This window comes from Opisthocomus hoazin, chromosome 11 (genome assembly GCF_030867145.1).
Source record: "Opisthocomus hoazin isolate bOpiHoa1 chromosome 11, bOpiHoa1.hap1, whole genome shotgun sequence".
Taxonomy (NCBI): Eukaryota; Metazoa; Chordata; class Aves; order Opisthocomiformes; family Opisthocomidae; genus Opisthocomus; species Opisthocomus hoazin.
This window is the reverse complement of record NC_134424.1, coordinates 11564608-11581800: the sequence shown is the minus strand read 5'-3', so window position 1 is coordinate 11581800 and position 17193 is coordinate 11564608. Positions and strand designations below refer to the sequence as shown.

Below are 17193 nucleotides of genomic sequence, written 5' to 3'. Positions count from 1 at the left end.
CAACTGATATAACTAGGAGTAGCCTGATCACTTCAGTGCAGCAGTGAGGGTTTGCAGAAGTGAAGGAGCAGACTCCTGGAGTGCAAACCCTGCTCTAGAAAAGCCATGCGGGGTTTGGAGGTTGCATACAGAGGGAGGTAGTGGTTGCATTAGCAAAGATCCCAGGGAGCGTTTGGAGCAGAGTCCCTTCCCTGCATGCAAAAGGGTTTTCATCATCATCATCTTCATCGTGACCATGTGGGCTAGCAGTGGGATTCTGCCATTCTCCTGGGTCACCCCTTCTCCCCCTGCCCCTAGTGCTGTCCTGTGTCCAAGAGGGGCAGGTGTAGGACCACCTCCATTATTGGCATGTTTGAGACAGATGTTAAAACTGGTGATCTGTTAGCAATGGCCTCGGGGGTTTGCCTGTGGTTTCTGCTGTAGTCATGCGTGCTTCGATTTCAGATAAAAGAGCCAAACTGTTTCACTCCTGGTATTTCCAGCCGCGTTTGGATTTATCTGAACGGAACCAGGCATTCCTGAATTTGAGTGTGGCTACGTTTACCAAAGAGCTGGTACTTACTATTTCTCTTCCCTTCCCTTTCCCCTTTCCTATTTTCTCTTTCTCTAGGTCCAGGCCTGGCCTTCATTGCCTACCCAAAAGCTGTGTCCATGATGCCACTGCCCACCTTTTGGGCAATCCTTTTTTTTATTATGCTTCTGTTGCTTGGACTGGATAGCCAGGTTAGTACGATGGGTAAGAGATAGTGGCTTATTGTCTTGGCGCTACTGACTGAGAAAAGCTGGTTTTACGGGCTTGAGTTTAGCAGAGAATACCTCTAACACTGCTTAAGAGGAACTCCTCTGGGTTGCTTTTTAGTGCAGGGTCTGCATTTGATGAATCTCTTGATTGATGGTCAGTATGATGTTGCTCAGTAAGTCTTTGTTGTCAGGAGTTAATGGAGTCCACAAGACTAGGGCAGAACTCCCTAACCTAAATATCAGCCCCAGTCTGGCCACAAAATACCCCCATTTTGGTCACAGTGTAGTATTTTCCTACTTTGGAGAAAAGCTTAATCATTTAAAAACATAGAAGACTAGAGCAATCTGTTCCGCAGAGTACTTTGTGCCGTTGTGATCACCTGCAGTGTGCCATCATTTGTAAGACTTAATAACTACTAGGAGTAAAGACTTTGATAGTTGCCAAGTGCCAAAAAAGTGAAGCCATCGTGAGGCACAAAAAGCACAAAATGTGTTGCACAGTGTATCCAGGGTGGCTTCAGGAACAGTCAGAGGACAAAGCCACAGCCTTTTTTGGTGGCCTTAGGCTCGGAGGTGCTGAGCAGCTTGGGATTCTGCTGATTACATGTCACCAGTGCACATTCCGTACCTCCAAACAGGCCAGAAAGCATCTTGGGTTCCAGCTGTACTAATTTTATAGCATATACTGCTATTAGTTAGTGAGCACGAAAAAATTGAAAAGTTCAGTCCAAGAAGTTAGGTTGTTCTTCGCGGAGGTTGCTTATAGGAATGTTGGACTAAATACACCAAAGAACCTGTAAATCATTTCTAGATAGTCCACTTACAAGGAAACATGCGTGACCAGGGATTATGCAGTAATTATACGTTCAAAACTGCTGAAGTTTTCAGGGCAACAGGCAGCTTTCTGCACTCAAGTGGAAAGTCACTAAGATAAAAACCCAGTTTGTAAGGATGAAATGTTCGCTTAGTCTAAATGCTCTCTCGTATGAGGAGAGATCTGTAAATGGATTTTTACCCAGTTGTTGTGTACTGAATTTCTTAGATTTTTGGTATTCCTTTTGCCCTAAATTGCTCTTTATGGCTTAATCCTTGAACTCTAGTGAGCAACTTTCAATCGTTCCAAAGTAAATGTAAAAGTGCCCAATGCCGTGGTTCAACAACCCTGTGCTTATGCAAATTGGAAACTGTCTAGTAATTTTAAAAAGCTTCTCACTGCGTAGAATGATTAAAACTAATTGGAGCCTTAATTTTTCTCCTCCACCCCTCTGTTTTTCTGGAGTGCAGTCGAGCAGGTTTGTGGAATGCTGGAGCAGTTTAAGATCAAATCAGCCCAAAGGATAGGGTTGCATTTAAAAAGAAAACCAGTTTTACAGAAGTCAAAGTAACAAGACAGGAGGCAATCAAATCTGGTGGGATGTTTGCAAGATGGGCTGTATTTCCAAAATGGTGCTTCAGCTCATGGTCAAAAGAGGGTAGAGTTGTTACAGGGCACTTCTGGGCACTGTACGAGCGATATAGATACTGTGTAGGAAAAGGGTGCTTTTCTTGAAATGACGCTATTTCATAGACTCCCCGTGGTAACTCATTAGTTGTAAGATCATGTATCCACTTAAAGCGAAGATCGTTTCTACAGAGGCAGCCTTGGTTCTCCATGATATCTTCACGTCTCCAGTGAACTTGGTGCTTTTGTACCTTGCCAGGCTGAAAGTACAGATCAGCTGAGTGATCCCTTCTCCGGATTTGTTTGGGGGAGGTCTGTAGTCACTTTTCTCCATGGGTGAAATGGATCTGGTTTTTAACTTTAAACTTTTATTCAAATCTAGTTTGGGTTATTTGGTGAACTCCAGTTACACATCTTACGTATAGTTTTCCAAAGGCAAGGAGTACAAATACAGTTATCATGAAGCTAGATAAAGTAAGATTTTTAGCTCATCTGTTCAGAGCTTTTTGGTTGACATGTGCAAATACTTTGTGTGGGAGCTGTATCAACAGCGCTGTTCCTGCTGGAGAAGTACCTCAGAGCCTCACTCAGAGGTGCTCTGTTCACACACTCAGAAAAGACAAGTTCAGTCAAGAAGTGCTGCTATTTCACATCAAAGTCTGCTTTCCCTTGGCTGGATTTTCATTAGAGAACCCAAGAGTAGAATTATATCCAACAGTGGAATTAACCTAACTAGTACCTGTGAGGTTTTCTGGGACATCAAACAAAGACTGGGGGGTACTCTCCTAGCTTAGGCTTTTTTGAGTGTTTTCTCTCTGCCTCTTTTCTAGCAAATGTCTTATATTCATCTGGAACAGTTGTAGCTACAACATAAAAGCTACATAAGTGCCTTCCTGTCATCAAATTAAGTTCCTTTATGCTTGCGGCTTGCATTTACAGGGCCTCTTTGTTAGTTCATAAGGCAGCTAGGAAATGAACGGCAATTCTGAAAGCCTGTTCCAACCTGAAGACAGCCCTCACGCTTCATCCTCAGGGTTACAAAGGAGTGGCTTCCAATTTACTTATTCAGAACAGCATTTTGCCACAGAGTACAGTTAGGATGTTGCTGTGAAACATTTGTTCAAGTCTGAGCCTGAATGAAATGCATGGCACGCCATCTTTAAGTCACATTTCTTTGTTGTTGTTTTTCCCCTTTAGTTTGTTGAAGTTGAAGGACAGATCACGTCATTAGTTGATCTGCACCCATCCTTCCTAAGGAAGGGTTACCGACGGGAAATCTTCATCGCTATAGTATGTTTCCTTAGCTATCTTCTGGGACTAACTATGGTGACTGAGGTGAGTAGCACCGGTGCTGGAGATTGCCTGCTTTCTTAGCCAGTTTTTAGGCCAATTTTTAGCTATGAATGAGACTGCATGGAATTAGCTGCTCAGAGGAGCGATGCTCTTTAGATCTACAGAGCATCTTTCATCCCTAGATCTGAGAGCATTTTGAAAGGGAGCTGTATATTCCCCCCTTTTCAGTCAGAGGAACAGAGAAATGAAATCTCATTAAATTCATTCTGATCTCAGGTACTAATCAATATGAGTATGAATATTAACATCTGGCTCCCAATGATGAAACACATTGGGAACCTTCAGTAGAGCAGATTAAGAATCCATCTGGTGCATGCAGGGAGAGATTTTTATCTTAGTTCCACTGATTTGAATTAATTAAATACCCCTGGATTTATTCTAGTAGAAACAAGACGGGAATAGGTTCCAGTGGCTGCACTGTTGTGATATTTATCTCCAAAATAAAATCTAAGCTGGAAGACCATGTCTGTGGGAATTAAAATAGCAGCTGCAACAGAAATGCCTAACAAACACAGTTTTTCAAGTAGAAGTGCAAGTATATACAGTTCAGTGTAGTAAGGCAGAGAGTGTAACAGCATAGTATAAAGAAAGAAAGAATGAAAGAAAGAAAAAAAACGAACTATTCTCACAAAAAAGTCCTTCCACTCGAGTCATAAATTAAGACCCTCCTGATGGAATGACTTCCATTTTTAGTATTTTGGAGGTGTTAATGTTAGGAAGTGACCTATTTTTGGTTTACATCATTTGTTTCTATAAATGCCCATCCTAAAATACTCTTAAGAAGGAAAGATTTAAGTGCCTCAGTAGATTATACTAAGTGGCTTAATTTTGTTTAATCATCATCTTGTTTGGAATGCTTCCTGTAGTAAACATGCATATTTCCTGGGGAAGGTAATGCCAAATATTTACCTTACCTACTTGCTTGAGATTTCTTCTTGTTAGACAGCAATCATTAAGATATGCTGATAGATGTTACTGGGAGCTGGGCCTGAAATATTCAGGGGTTTTTTCCTGGTGGATCTAATCTACCATGTCTCTCTCTTACAGGGTGGCATGTATGTTTTTCAACTCTTTGACTACTATGCAGCTAGTGGTGTATGCCTTTTGTGGGTTGCATTCTTTGAATGTATTGCTGTAGCCTGGGTTTATGGTAAGTGAGAATCCTTTCGTCTGATACCTTTTGATGAGTCAGTGGCAATTTTGCTAGCCAAACATTTAATCATCAGCCACCCCAGAATCTTCTTCCCAGCAACAGACACATGCCTTTAATATAAATTTGCACTGACCTCTTGGAGACAAATTTGCATCTGGGATGAAGCCAACCTCCAGTGTTTTTCCACACAAAAATGAGTATTTTTCCATTGCTAATTAATAAAGACACAATTAAGCATTTACATGTGTTAAGTGTAGAGACGAGAGTTGAAAGTTTGGCCAGCCATGAAAATTTCTGTTTGTCTCTCAGAGAATTTCTTTTCAAAGCTGCAATGTCTGCAAGGGGCAAGCCAACCAAATAGGAAATACAAAAAGAAAGCTGACAGAGAGGTGTATTCTGTCCTATTATTTTCAGGCGATGCTGAGTCTCAAGGTCTGACAGCAGCCTCTGTAACTGCCTGAGACAGTAGCTGAGGAAAGATCAGAAAATGTTTGCTCCTTAGGACTCCTCATTTCCCTGATTCTTCATGTACTCCATCTCCTTAGGGAAGCAAAACAAACAAAGCCCTCATTTTGCATCAGTCAAATTTCTGTAGAAGCAGGGTGTACTGTTTGCTGTAATGTCATTCCCATGGTGATCCCCCCAGCAAGATCAGTGAGGGTCTGAGGAGAGGAGTGGGCAGGAGGGATTAGCATTGCACTCCTGCATCTAAATAGTGAGAGGTGTGTAGGATGAGAGAGTCCCCCAACCTTTGAGCTTCTCAAGGAGATATTCATCTTGAACTTCCCAGCCATGGGAAACATTTGAATAATACATCTGACACCCTCATCTTCCTTTTAAATACCCCTGGGGAGGGCTAGGAAAGCAGCTGTAATCCTACAGTCCTTACATAGCTTTTATGTGCTTGATTCTGATAAATGCACTCACTCTCCACTACAGGCGCTGATAATATTTATGATGCCATTGAGGATATGATTGGATACAGACCTGGTCCCTGGATGAAATGGAGCTGGATTGTGATCACGCCAGTTCTCTGCGTGGTGAGTACTGACCCGGGCTCTTTCGAGTCTTCCACACAGCAACACTGAGCTGCCTCTCACTGCTGCTCTTCACGTGAATGCTGTTGCATTCAGAGACCAATTTGCAAAGAGATGCTGGAGGCTTGAGCATAGCCCTCAAAGACAGCAGCTTCTCAGACGTGAGCTGTTAATGTGACAGCTGTCTGCTGTACCTGGGCAAATTGCAGCTGGCTACATTTGAGGGGATTTTTCTTAGGACTGGCAAAATTGCATTCATGACACAGAAAACTCCCTCTCCAAAGATCAGTCCCTGCTTCAGCAATAAGACTAAATACTTGAGCAGGGTGAGACAGGCATTCAGCCTGAAGTGTTTCATTTGCTGTGTAGAACATCCCAGTAAGCTCCTTGCAATGTACCGCAAGTATTTGAGCCCTGAAAAAGAGCAGGCAGCATCCTGCAGCTGTTCAGCACCATCGATTAACACCCTATTGTCAAGCAACAGCTTACCTATAATCAGATGCAGATGGTCTTTCAGTAATTTAAATGCAAGAGTAATTCCCCCATTGGTTTAAAATACATATGGTATCCATCAGCTCTGCCTTTCATAGAATCACAGAATGGTAGGGGTTGGAAGGGACCTCTGTGGATCATCCAGTCCAACCCCCCTGCCAAAACAGGGTCTCCTACAGCAGGCTGCACAGGACCTTGTCCAGGCAGATCTTGAATATCTCCAGAGAAGGAGAATCCACCACCTCCCTGGGCACCCTGTTCCAGTGCTCTGTCACCCTCAGAGGGAAGAAGTTCTTCCTCATCTTCAGCTGGAACTTCCTATGCTTCAGTTTGTGCCCGTTGCCCCTTGTCCTGTTGCTGGGCACCACTGAAAAGAGTCTGGCCCCATCCTCCTGTGACACCCACCTTTGAGATATTTATAAGCATGTATAAGGTCCCCTCTCAGCCTTCTCTTCTTCAGGCTGAACGAGCCCAGCTCCCTCAGCCTTTCCTCATAGGAGAGATGCTCCAGTCCCCTCATCATCCCCTTTCACTGCCTGTCTTCCTCAGGGCCGGTGGCAGAACCAGAGCCCGACTGCTGTCAGCATTTTTTGAGCCTCACTTTGTTTTCCTTTCTCATCCACAGGGGTGCTTTATCTTTTCTCTGGCCAAGTACAAACCACTGACCTACAACAAAGTCTACACGTACCCAGACTGGGCAATTGGCCTGGGCTGGGTTCTTGCCCTTTCCTCCATGATCTGCATCCCTATGGTGATGGTCATCCGCATCATACGGTCAGACGGGTCGCTTATTGAGGTAAGAGCAACTGGTTGTTTGTCCAGAGGGGCTTTAAAGGGGGATTTAACTTGCTGTGTTTTATACAAAATAAGCATGATGCTTGGAAAACTGCCACCTTGCCTGGGTAGAGCGAAGCTGGGTGCCTCTCCTGCAGTGGATGCAAATAAGAGTGTTAAAGATCACCTGTCCTTTGGGCAAACAGTAGAAACAGAATGAACACGAAGCCTTCTGTCCTCAGACAAACACCAGGTGATTTTACTTGCGTACCATTTCTGCAGTTTCTAGCTTGACATATCATGCCATGTGCAGACAAGCGCTCGAGGACTGGGGTGCTTCCCAGTGCCAGATCTCTCTTCTCCAGCCCACGGGGACATGGAAGCAGCATCCTACAAATCACTGAGAAAACAAGAGAGAGAGAGAGAGAGAGAGAGAGAGAGGGAGAGACCTGGATCAAACTTGTCTGTCTAAGAGCTAATTTGGATCCACTTGTGGATTGTGTGGCTCTCAGGCATGGCCTGCTCTCTGGGAGCCTGAATAGAAGTTAAACCCTCCTGCCAGTGGACTTCACTTTTTAGCTTTTTAAATTTTTTTTTTTATTCATAATGAATCAAATCAAAACACTGGATCCAGATTGCCCTGATCTTTGGAAAACTTCGGGTCCGATTCAGACATGACAGTGCAGATTCTTTCAGGTTTGGATTTGCAGGCAGTCTCTTGCCCTTCAAAGTTCAACACAGGTTCCCCTGGTTTGTTTTTCTTCTAGTGGAAAGTTTTTAGAGACTGTGCAGGCAGGAGACTTAGCAATTCTCTTCTAAGCTTTCAGATTAGTTTTGTTTTTGCCTAATGAGACGGTCTTAAATGCAGCCCAGGGTATTCTCGGAGGAGAAAGTGGGACACGGATTAGGGAAAAAAGGGAGAATAGAATAAAAAAAGAACATTTCCCAGAGCACAAACGCTTGCATTTGTTTTCCTCCAAGTGTTAATGGTCTTTTTCAGCTGTGGCCAGAACATTTTCATGAGTGTTTATTTTGCTGCCTACATTGTCACCATCTATTGAGAGACAAGTCTAAAAGTAGCCAAAACACTCCTCAAAGACCATGTTAGGAAAGGAAAGAGAGTAAACACTGGTCAGATGCCATTTGGTTCTTCCTTTGTGAACGGAGATGTAGGAGAGAAGTTGCCACTTGGCAATGAACGGCTGGGCTAAAAGGCAGAGTGGTTTCTAAATGAGGAAGGCGAACGCACGTAATTTAAGCAGCAGCTGCAGCACTGAAAGCCCAGCGTGTGGGATGCTGGCAAATGCCGTGAATGCCCTCTCGTGTCTGACTTGCCTGCATCAGATCAGGCTCTGCAGCTGAGCAGAAGTTCAACGTGGTGATCTGCAGCCCACGTCCTTGCAGAGCCAGGCAGCATACGCATGTCTCTGATGGCCGCCATCCCCATCCAGGGATGGCCATGTCCTCCAGCCTGCACGTGGAGACGCAGGGGGCCGCTTGGTCTTCTAACCTTTGCTTTTTCTTCTCTGTTTCAGAGGATAAAAGCAGTGGCTGCCCCCAAGGAAGTGAATCGATGGTCCAAAGAAACAGAGAGTGGCACGCCCTTCTGCCCCAATGGAACTTCGAATGGCGGATTGATCAAGCCAACTCATATCATTGTGGAAACCATGATGTGAGCTCTCTCTGTGAGAGGATAAACCTGCTTTAACTGCCGTTTACTAACCATAGATTCTCATAGGACCAGGTTTACAGAGCTTTATATTTGCACTAGGATTTATTTTTATTTCTCACAGAGAAAGTTATTTTTTGTGTGTGTGTTTTTTTTTAATATTTTGTAAGGTAATCACAGCAGATGTCTCTCTGTAGAGGGAGAGCTTTCATATCAGACTAGACATATTACAGGAATTTACTATTATTGGGTTTTTTTAAATATGTATATCTTTATCTCTAAATACTATACACCTTACCACTTGAATTGATTGTCTTGCCAGCAATACATTCAAATCTCAGAAAGCAGTTTTAGGTGCTGGTGTGGTTGGGAGCAGGGTAACCTACAGAACACACAAAAGGAGCTCTGTGGAGAGATATGATTAAAAAAAAAACCAATGCTGTTTCAAGAGACTTTTCAAAGGTGTAGTATTTCCATCCTCTGGTTCAATTGTGGTAAACGACAGGCTTCAAGGTCACATTAGGGAAAGGGTACAGTTATGTTTAGCACAGTCCCTGAATAAAGACAGAGCTGAGCAGCTGGAGCAGGGAAGGAGGAGCGAGGGAGGGAGGGAAGTTGGGTGTGAAAAGCCTTGCAGCCATCCCTCCCAAGCACGGCGTTGGGACCCTGTCACACAGACAGGAGGAGAACTTTAGGAAGGTGTTTGCAGGATTTGACATGGTTCACTCTTTCTTCTTTTTCTTCTTTTTTGTTTTTTAATGTAGATTTTTGTAGGTTTTTTACTTAAGTGAAACGCCTGCTGTTTGTGCATGAGCGGGGAGGTTCAATACCTGCTCCTGAGTTTTGAGCAAAGCATGTTTTAGTGTGGTGACACTGGTGTAAACCTGAATTCTGTGAACTGGGAGGGGAAGCCTGTCCCCAGGGCAGCAGGGGCAAGTGCCAGGGAGCTGGGTGGGTAGAAGCAGCACCTGCCCTTTTGGGGCTTCAGACATTCGCTCGCTCGTGTGTTTGCGTGTTGATTATTGGATACTGGTTTCGGGAGAAAAGAATCCCATGTGAACTCTGATCATCCAAAGGTGAACACAGACCAGGTCATCCCCGACAGGAGGAACGGAACTGCTCACCTGCACTTGGTGTAACTGCTATTTATGGCAGACACACTGCTAATAATAATAGTAATGAAGATAATAATATCACTCAGCAAACAGGTGCTTTTCATCCATGTATCTCAGAAAATGCTTTGCCAAGTTCAGTAACCAGGTTTTGCTTTATTTATTTATTGGGGGTGGGGACAGGGTTGGTTTCAGTTGGGGCAACAGCCGAAAGGACTATGTCCCTCGTCCCATGTTGCTAAGTAGCAGCAGTGGACCTAGGGCCCCCAGTCTACTTGCCCATCATTGGGTTGAACCATAATTTTTTTTTTTTTTTAAGGAGGGTGGCAGACATATTTATGAAGCTTATGAATCTTACCTGCTGAAGAAACAGGGCTTTGGGATTTTACGTTAAAGCAAAGGGAACACGTAATATAGAAAAGTTTTGTATTTGGTCAGAAGACATTGCGTACTGTTCCAGGTTAAACTGGGGAGTGAAGAGAAACCACTACAAGGAGTGTAGGAATGAGGGTTCCGCTTCGTGTGGGCCAGGTGGATGTTTCTGTGGGGAATTGCTCCCTGAAGACTGTCCAAAACGTGAATAAAAATGCTTTTCTTTACAAAAATTAAAAAAAAAACAAAACTTGAGCAGGTTGTGCTGGGAACACGTTCTCTGGCGAAAAGCCGCCTTTTTGTGTGGGCATTGTATTAGAGGAGAGGTTGTTTTCTTCTTATGATACCGCAGTTAGGCTATTCAGAAGTATTTAGAGAAAGTGCTTGATGAAAGCAGAGTTCGTATCTGCTTATTCTGCTGTCAGCTTAGTCTATCAGGGCAGAGTTTGTCATTTAAACAGGAACATATCCAGTTCTTAACATTCCTACACAGTAGTTATTTTATTTTTTCTTGTCTCAATGGCTAACTGGCGGCAGCAGCACAAACACTTTTTGATTAGCTTGGTGGTTTTCCTGTAACAGAAAAGCGGTGATTTAGAACTGAGAGATGGACCAAAATAATAAAAAAAAAAAAAAAGGAAAAAGTGGCTGCATCTATAACTTTTAAAAAATCTTCCTAGCTTGAATTTGTACACACTTTTACATCAGATAGCTGAGTTGCAGCAACAAAACCAGCCATGGTAGAATTCCTTTTATTTTCTTTTTCTGGTTGCTGTATTATGAGAGTTACAAATGAAACTTTTCCACAGCTGGAGATGGCAAACATCTAACGCCAGCTGCTGGGCCAGTGACAGTAGCCATCCAGAGCTCGCTGGAGGAGCGCTGGGAGCAAGTGAGTGTCATCAGATGTGCCCAAAATACAGAAACATGCATACACCTGATTTTTTTTTTTTTTTTTAAGAACTTTTAACTGTCAAAAGCAAGGAAGTGTAATCAAAGATAACTCTTTCAGTGGGCTTCAGCTCGGACCCTCATTTTTGAGTTACAAGCAGTGTCTGCAGTAAACAGGCACGCTTGCCTGGGTGAACAGGGAGAGTAGCAGGTTAGGGGGGGTTAGATTAATGGTTTCTGTGAGTGCAAATGAAACACTGATGCTCGATTTTTTTTTTTTTTTTGTATATACGTTGTTGTACAGCTGTGTTTGAGATGTAGATTGCACATCTCTTTCACGCTATAAAGCTGAGACAAGCTTTAGATAGGCAAAAAAAATGGTTTGGCTACACCAGAGCTGTCTCCGGCAAGTTCGCTGGGTATTTAACCATCTCCTGCCTTGTGGGGAGCATCCTTGCATGAAGAACCAGAGGGTTAATACTACACCTTTCAAAGTACAACTACTAGAGAACTAGAACCCAGCCCCATTTTGATATAAACTGTGCCATTCAAATCAGTCGCTTCCATGTACCAAGTGAAAATGTCTCGCACATATGCAACAACCTCATCGAAGTGTTCTCTGTGTCAGCCTCTCTGGCCCTGCTGTGCTCTTCGGCATGACTGCAAGGGAGGGCTGGGGCTCACAAAGAGCGAAGACATCATTGTTTCTGAAAAACAGTTCCACTCTCCCCTCTTCCCTCCCCTCCAAATAAAAATTCTTCTTGTTTTATCTGGGGTTTGAGTTCCAATGAGCACGCTCGCATTTTTTACAGTTTTGGGTTTTTGCCTAACACTTTTATCAGATTTCTAAACTTTTCTTGGTGATAAATTTGCATATCAATATGATCCTCTGCCAAATTTATTAAAAAATAATTTTTTAAAAAGTCTTGTGTTTTTTACCTATTTCTGACTGCAAATACAACTGATTTTTTTTCCTGATTTACGTGTTTAAACACTTGTGACCTATTTTACCTGTTTTATGTAAATGAGGAACTCTACATTAGAATATCATGACTAGTCATAGATGAACTGCTTTGGATCCAGGGAAAAGTTAGTGTAGTTTTGGCATGAGATCTTTAGAACCAGATTCCTGAGTTTAAAACCAGAATAAAACAAGACAAAAAATCACACCTTTTCATTTTTCATGTACCTTTGTATTCATGGGTTCTTCTGGGCCTGAAAACGGCAGATTTTCAGCAGTATTTGTTTCCAGCTGAACTGAAATCAAGAGATAGTAGAAATGTAAAGGGGAACATTTATCCCAGAAGATTCTCTGACCTGTTTCTTTTTTTCTCAATCTTCCAAACTTTTTCAGTTCACCTGTCGCTAGTTATGATCTCACCAAATGGGCATCTATTGTAAGAGACTTTAACCGTAGTTTGTATTTTAGTATTTAAACAGTATGATTTCGTAAATATAACTGGTTTTTATTGTTGTTGTTGTTATTGTTGGCATTTTCCTTCTCATCCGTAGCTTTCCTTTTTATCTGGTCCAAACCGATCCACACACTTTGAATTCTAAGTCCTCTTTTAAAGTGTGAGATAGTAGGTCCGCAATGGATTTGTTCCTGTGTTTGTAAATGAAAATACAAAAGCCTAGCAGCTGTGTTTGCCATCTAGAACAACGCTGGTGGTCACCCTGCAGAGCAGAGAGCTCCTGGAGTGGAGGGGAGTTAGGAATGAAACAGCTCAGCAAAACTGATTTTCGCTGCTGTTCTTGCGGAGTGGAGGAAAAGACGAAAACAAAACAAAAAAAAATCAAAAAGGTGCAGCCCTACGGTTGCTGTAACACAAAAAAAAGCCCAACAACCATCAGCAGAGCTTTTAATGTCACCGTCACGACAGCATCTTCTGCAGCTGTTTCCAGTCCTGTGTGCATCCTCCTTTCTCAACTGCAGATGCTCCTGGTTCCTCTTCTCTGTCTCAGCGCTAAAGTCGTCAAGTAGATCTGAAGACACATGGACATTTCCATTTGATAGGCCTTTTACAAGTCTCCTCCCAGTCTGCTTTTATTTGCTAAGGAGGCTTACAGTTTTGGTGAGGTCGTGCTTGTCACACTTGGGTTCAAAGCTCCCACTTGCTGCGTCAATGGCAAAGCTCCATCCGTGGGAGAAGGATTTGAACGTTTTTGAATAACTGATTTTAGCTTCCACCTCTCGTGGTCACTGCAGGATCACTCATGGAGGCATAATGTATATAAAATGTTAAATAAACTGTGTATTGAATGGAGTGGACAAGTTAGTTAAGCAGCTCAAGTACACTTGGAAGAAAGATGACCTTGACATCATTTCCAGGAGATCCAATGGAAGTTGCTCACTTTCAGTTAAAAAAAAAAAATAAATCTGTGTTTAGGTAGGTTAGTAGATGAAATTTTTCATCCTCATATGCATGCACACAAGTGAGGACATTGCTTCTGTTCCGAGGCTGCAAATTATGTGCATAAGTCTTGCAGAGCTGTTTAGGGTGAGGAGTGAGAAGGTTTAGGCACCACTTGCCTGCAAAGGCCCAGTCTGCTGGGGTGCCCGAGTGGCCTTTCCTAAATTGGGGGTGGTGACAGGGGGGAACGTAATGACAAAATCCTGGACTGTGGCCCCTTCAGGAAAGTCTTGAGGTTGGATTTGGAAACTCTTCCAGGTGCCTTGCAGGTACCACATGGCGCCTTGTGTGGAGGTTGGGTGTGGTGTGGCTTCAGGCAGCTGCCTTGGACTTGTTTTCTCCAAAATCAGCATCCAAAGCCTTGTGGTTAGGATTGACGTGTAGTTGTGTATTTGTATATTTGCATGAGCAAAGATCAGGAACTGTCAGCCCCTATTACCTCATTTTCTTTCTTGTAATCAAAGATAAGCTTAAGAAAGAAAATATTCTGTTGATTTGGTGATACTTGAAACACAAAAAAAAACATGAACTAGTGCAAAAGAGGCCTCCTGAGCTCCGTACTTCGGTCACAAAAATTTTCCATTGGTATGAATGGTCAGTTTGAGTTTACTAGCAGAAAGGTTGATCCAGAAAGACTGGCGCATAACCAGCACCAAGCCCAGCTGGAAAACTGCCCGTTCCAGCCCTGCGCCCTCCACCAGATTGTGGCTCTTTTCTGCCAGCCCAAAATAAACCTGTACATGGACAATGCTTCTCAGCTGTAAAAAAAAGCTGAATTTGTTTGTTGCTATTAAAAAAATAAACACTCAAATTTTTTGTGTGTTTTTTCCAATTGTCATTGTGAATTGGTGAGTTCAATTTACTCATGTCCTAAAACATTTTTGACCAAAAGAGGCGAGCTTGAAATTTTGCAGATTGAAAACATGAAGAAAACTGATCATCCCCCCACATTCCATCAGAGGTGGAAAATAAAACTTTAGTGAGAGGGCTTGCAGCTGGAAAGAGCCTGGCCCTGCTGGTGTTGCTGGGCTGCTGAATGGCAGCCCAGACATGGCCTTTTTGTATCGCTGCTGTGTCTTAATGTGAAATAATCAGAAACTGTGTCAGAATTTAATTGCCACAAGCTTTACACAACCCTGAGCTTTAGGAGTAAACCAAATTAAAGACAGTTTAAAAAGGAGCGCATTTCTGGAGGCTTCGTCCCCATGGTTTGGCTCTGAGGTGCACAGCAGGACAGTGCTGTTCCCTTTCCCATTTGCAGCAAGGGAAAAAGTGGCCTGACTTGAAAAAACAGAAGAAATAATGGGGAAAAATATAGGGGGTTTTATTTTTTTAGAAAAAGAAACTGATTGTGCTAAAGAGCTGTGCATGCGTGCTTTTGTGTGTGTGCATATGCGGGGAAGGCTTCGGTCCTGTAGCACAGTACATGTTAGCATGACAGATATTGTCTCTAAATCTATCTGCTTCTGCAGTTGAGATGTTAAAAAGAATTGAATTTTTTTTTGTTTGGTTTCTATATATAAAGAAAAAAGTGAGAACAGTGGCAAAATCATGTTGAGAGCCTAAAAAGAATAAAGACAAAATCCTTGAGGGCAAGTTGAGTTAGTTTGTCATCTGCTCCTGTTCTGGAAGCCAGCGACAGTCTCTCAGCATTGCAGCATCCCAGTACTGTTCTGAAGTGCTCGTTGTTCAATAAGATGTTATTTTTCTCCAGTGTAATGTTGTGATTGTTACCTGATAACGTTGCCAGGGACTTCACATTGTAAGAGGTGGTCCATCTTGTTTGATGTATTTGGCTAAAAAGCCATGGTGGTTTTTTTATTACTTAAATTCCTAGCAACTGTGACTACAGTAACGTGATGAGTAGCACATACAGCAAGGAGGCAACATGGACGATGGCCTCCTTAAAAAAAATGTCATCTGAACTTTTTTTAAAAAAAACACAACCTTAAAAATATTTTTAAAACATTTTAAAACATCTTTTGTGTGTTCCAAAACGGAATATTTGTATTTGAAAAAAATCCTGGAGTGTAATTTAATCCTAAAAACCCTAGCATTTGTGTATATGGTAAATGTTTGTATTTTGCAGTTTCTGTTTTGCTTTTTAGATAAATAAAATGTATATGGATATTTTTAAGTCATCTTTGCTTTTTTTAGATGAGTTTGTAATCACCTTATAACTGAAAATAAAACTTTCCTTTATAAACCAGCTATACTCTTGGATGACTTTTTTGGTCTTTGAGTAGCTCAATTACTCCTTTAAACCTATTAATTATCATGGGACTGTTGGTTTCCGTTTTTTTTTGTCCTAATAAAATATTCCATTTTTTATATATGTGAGTGTGTGTGTATATATATGCGCCCAGCTCATTAAGCTGCTTGGCCCAGCTCACTGTCTGACTTTGTGTCTCTCATGGTTTTGGCAGCTCAGGTGCCCCCCCCACAGCCACTCACTCACGCCCTCACCAGTGAGATGGGGAGAGAATCAGAAGGGTAAAAGTGCAAAAAATTCATGGGTTGGGATACAGACCGTTCAGTAATTAAAGAAAGGAGGAAAGCGAAAAAACGCACCGCAACAAAGTGGGAAAAACAAACCTAAGAAAAAACAAATGATGCAAAAGAAAACAGCTTCTTGCCACCACCCGCCCCATGCCCAGCCAGTCCTTGAGCAATGGCCACCCCTGCCCACCTCCACCCTCCCCAGTTTCATGGCTGAGCACACCAACATATGCTGTGGGCTGTCCCTTTGGTCAGTTGGGGTGAGTAGCCCCAGCTGTGTCCCCTCCCAATTCCTTCTGCATTCCCAGCCCACTTGCTGGTGGTGCAGTGTGAGCAGCAGCAATTTCATTGGTGCCTTGTGAACCGCTCAACAAGAGCTAAAACATCCCTAGATCATCAACAGCAGATTGGTTTGATGGGCTTTTTTTGTTAGTTTTTTTTGGTTTGGTTTGGTTTGGGTTTTTTTTTCACTTTGAGTGTAAAGAAGAGGCAGTGCTGGTCTCAACCCACATGATTTCAGTCTTGCCCAGCCTGTGGCCTTACTTCTGGGGCTTTGTTTTCCCCCACACCGACTCTTCATCAAGTGCAGTTGGGCATGTGCTGAGTCTTACAAGGTCATGAGAAAGTAGCCTGTGTGGTTGTGGTTTTTTTTCTCCATTTTCCCTCTTTTTTTCTTTTCTTTGCTTGAAAGTAGAGCGCTGGTGGCCTCAAAAGATGGACCCCATAGACACCAGGTCTCCTTGGCCCCTTTGTGGGACACAGGGAGATGCCTGCGGCTTTAGGAGTTGCTGCTGGGGAGCTCTGGCCGTTGGGCTGAGCCACCCCAACTCAGTCTATCCCAGGGCATTGCCTGCTGCTGTCTGTACCATCTTGGCTGCATGGCACCACTGCCATGGGGATTCAAATACATTGGAAAAGCCCAATAAGAAAAAAAAAAAACAACACAAAAACCACACCTAACATTTATTTTACTGGTGTATGGGACTGGTCATTTAAGGCTCACCGATGGCTTCTTTGGGCAGATGAAGGTTAAACCAGCCAGGCCTTTTCTTAAGTGAGTCCTGATTTGAGGTAGGGAAAGAAAAAGAAACATAGGTGGCTCCTATTTGTGAAATGTAAAGCTGCTCAGGATTTGTGCATCAGGCCCTAATCACTCCTAAGCGTCCAGCACCCCATGCCCAGGACTAGCCCCACAGCTGCCTGCCTTTGGGTTTTTTTGGCTTGGTTGGTTATTTTGCTGGTTGC

General features: G+C 43.0%; 1 protein-coding gene across 6 annotated transcripts in view; it reads left to right on the top strand.

Annotated features, from left to right (window-relative positions):
* The window catches only part of SLC6A6 (solute carrier family 6 member 6), a 115421-nt gene extending 102119 nt beyond the window's left edge, over window positions 1-13302 (top strand). For all 6 annotated transcript variants that reach the window (XM_075432913.1, XM_075432915.1, XM_075432916.1 and 3 more), the window contains 6 exons: window positions 611-723; window positions 3380-3517; window positions 4583-4685; window positions 5628-5728; window positions 6843-7013; window positions 8527-13302. In XM_075432913.1, the coding sequence (XP_075289028.1) occupies window positions 611-723; window positions 3380-3517; window positions 4583-4685; window positions 5628-5728; window positions 6843-7013; window positions 8527-8667 (767 nt within the window). In that variant the 3' untranslated portion in view covers window positions 8668-13302. The remainder of the gene's footprint in view (window positions 1-610; window positions 724-3379; window positions 3518-4582; window positions 4686-5627; window positions 5729-6842; window positions 7014-8526) is intronic.
* Window positions 13303-17193: the final 3891 nt, after the last annotated feature.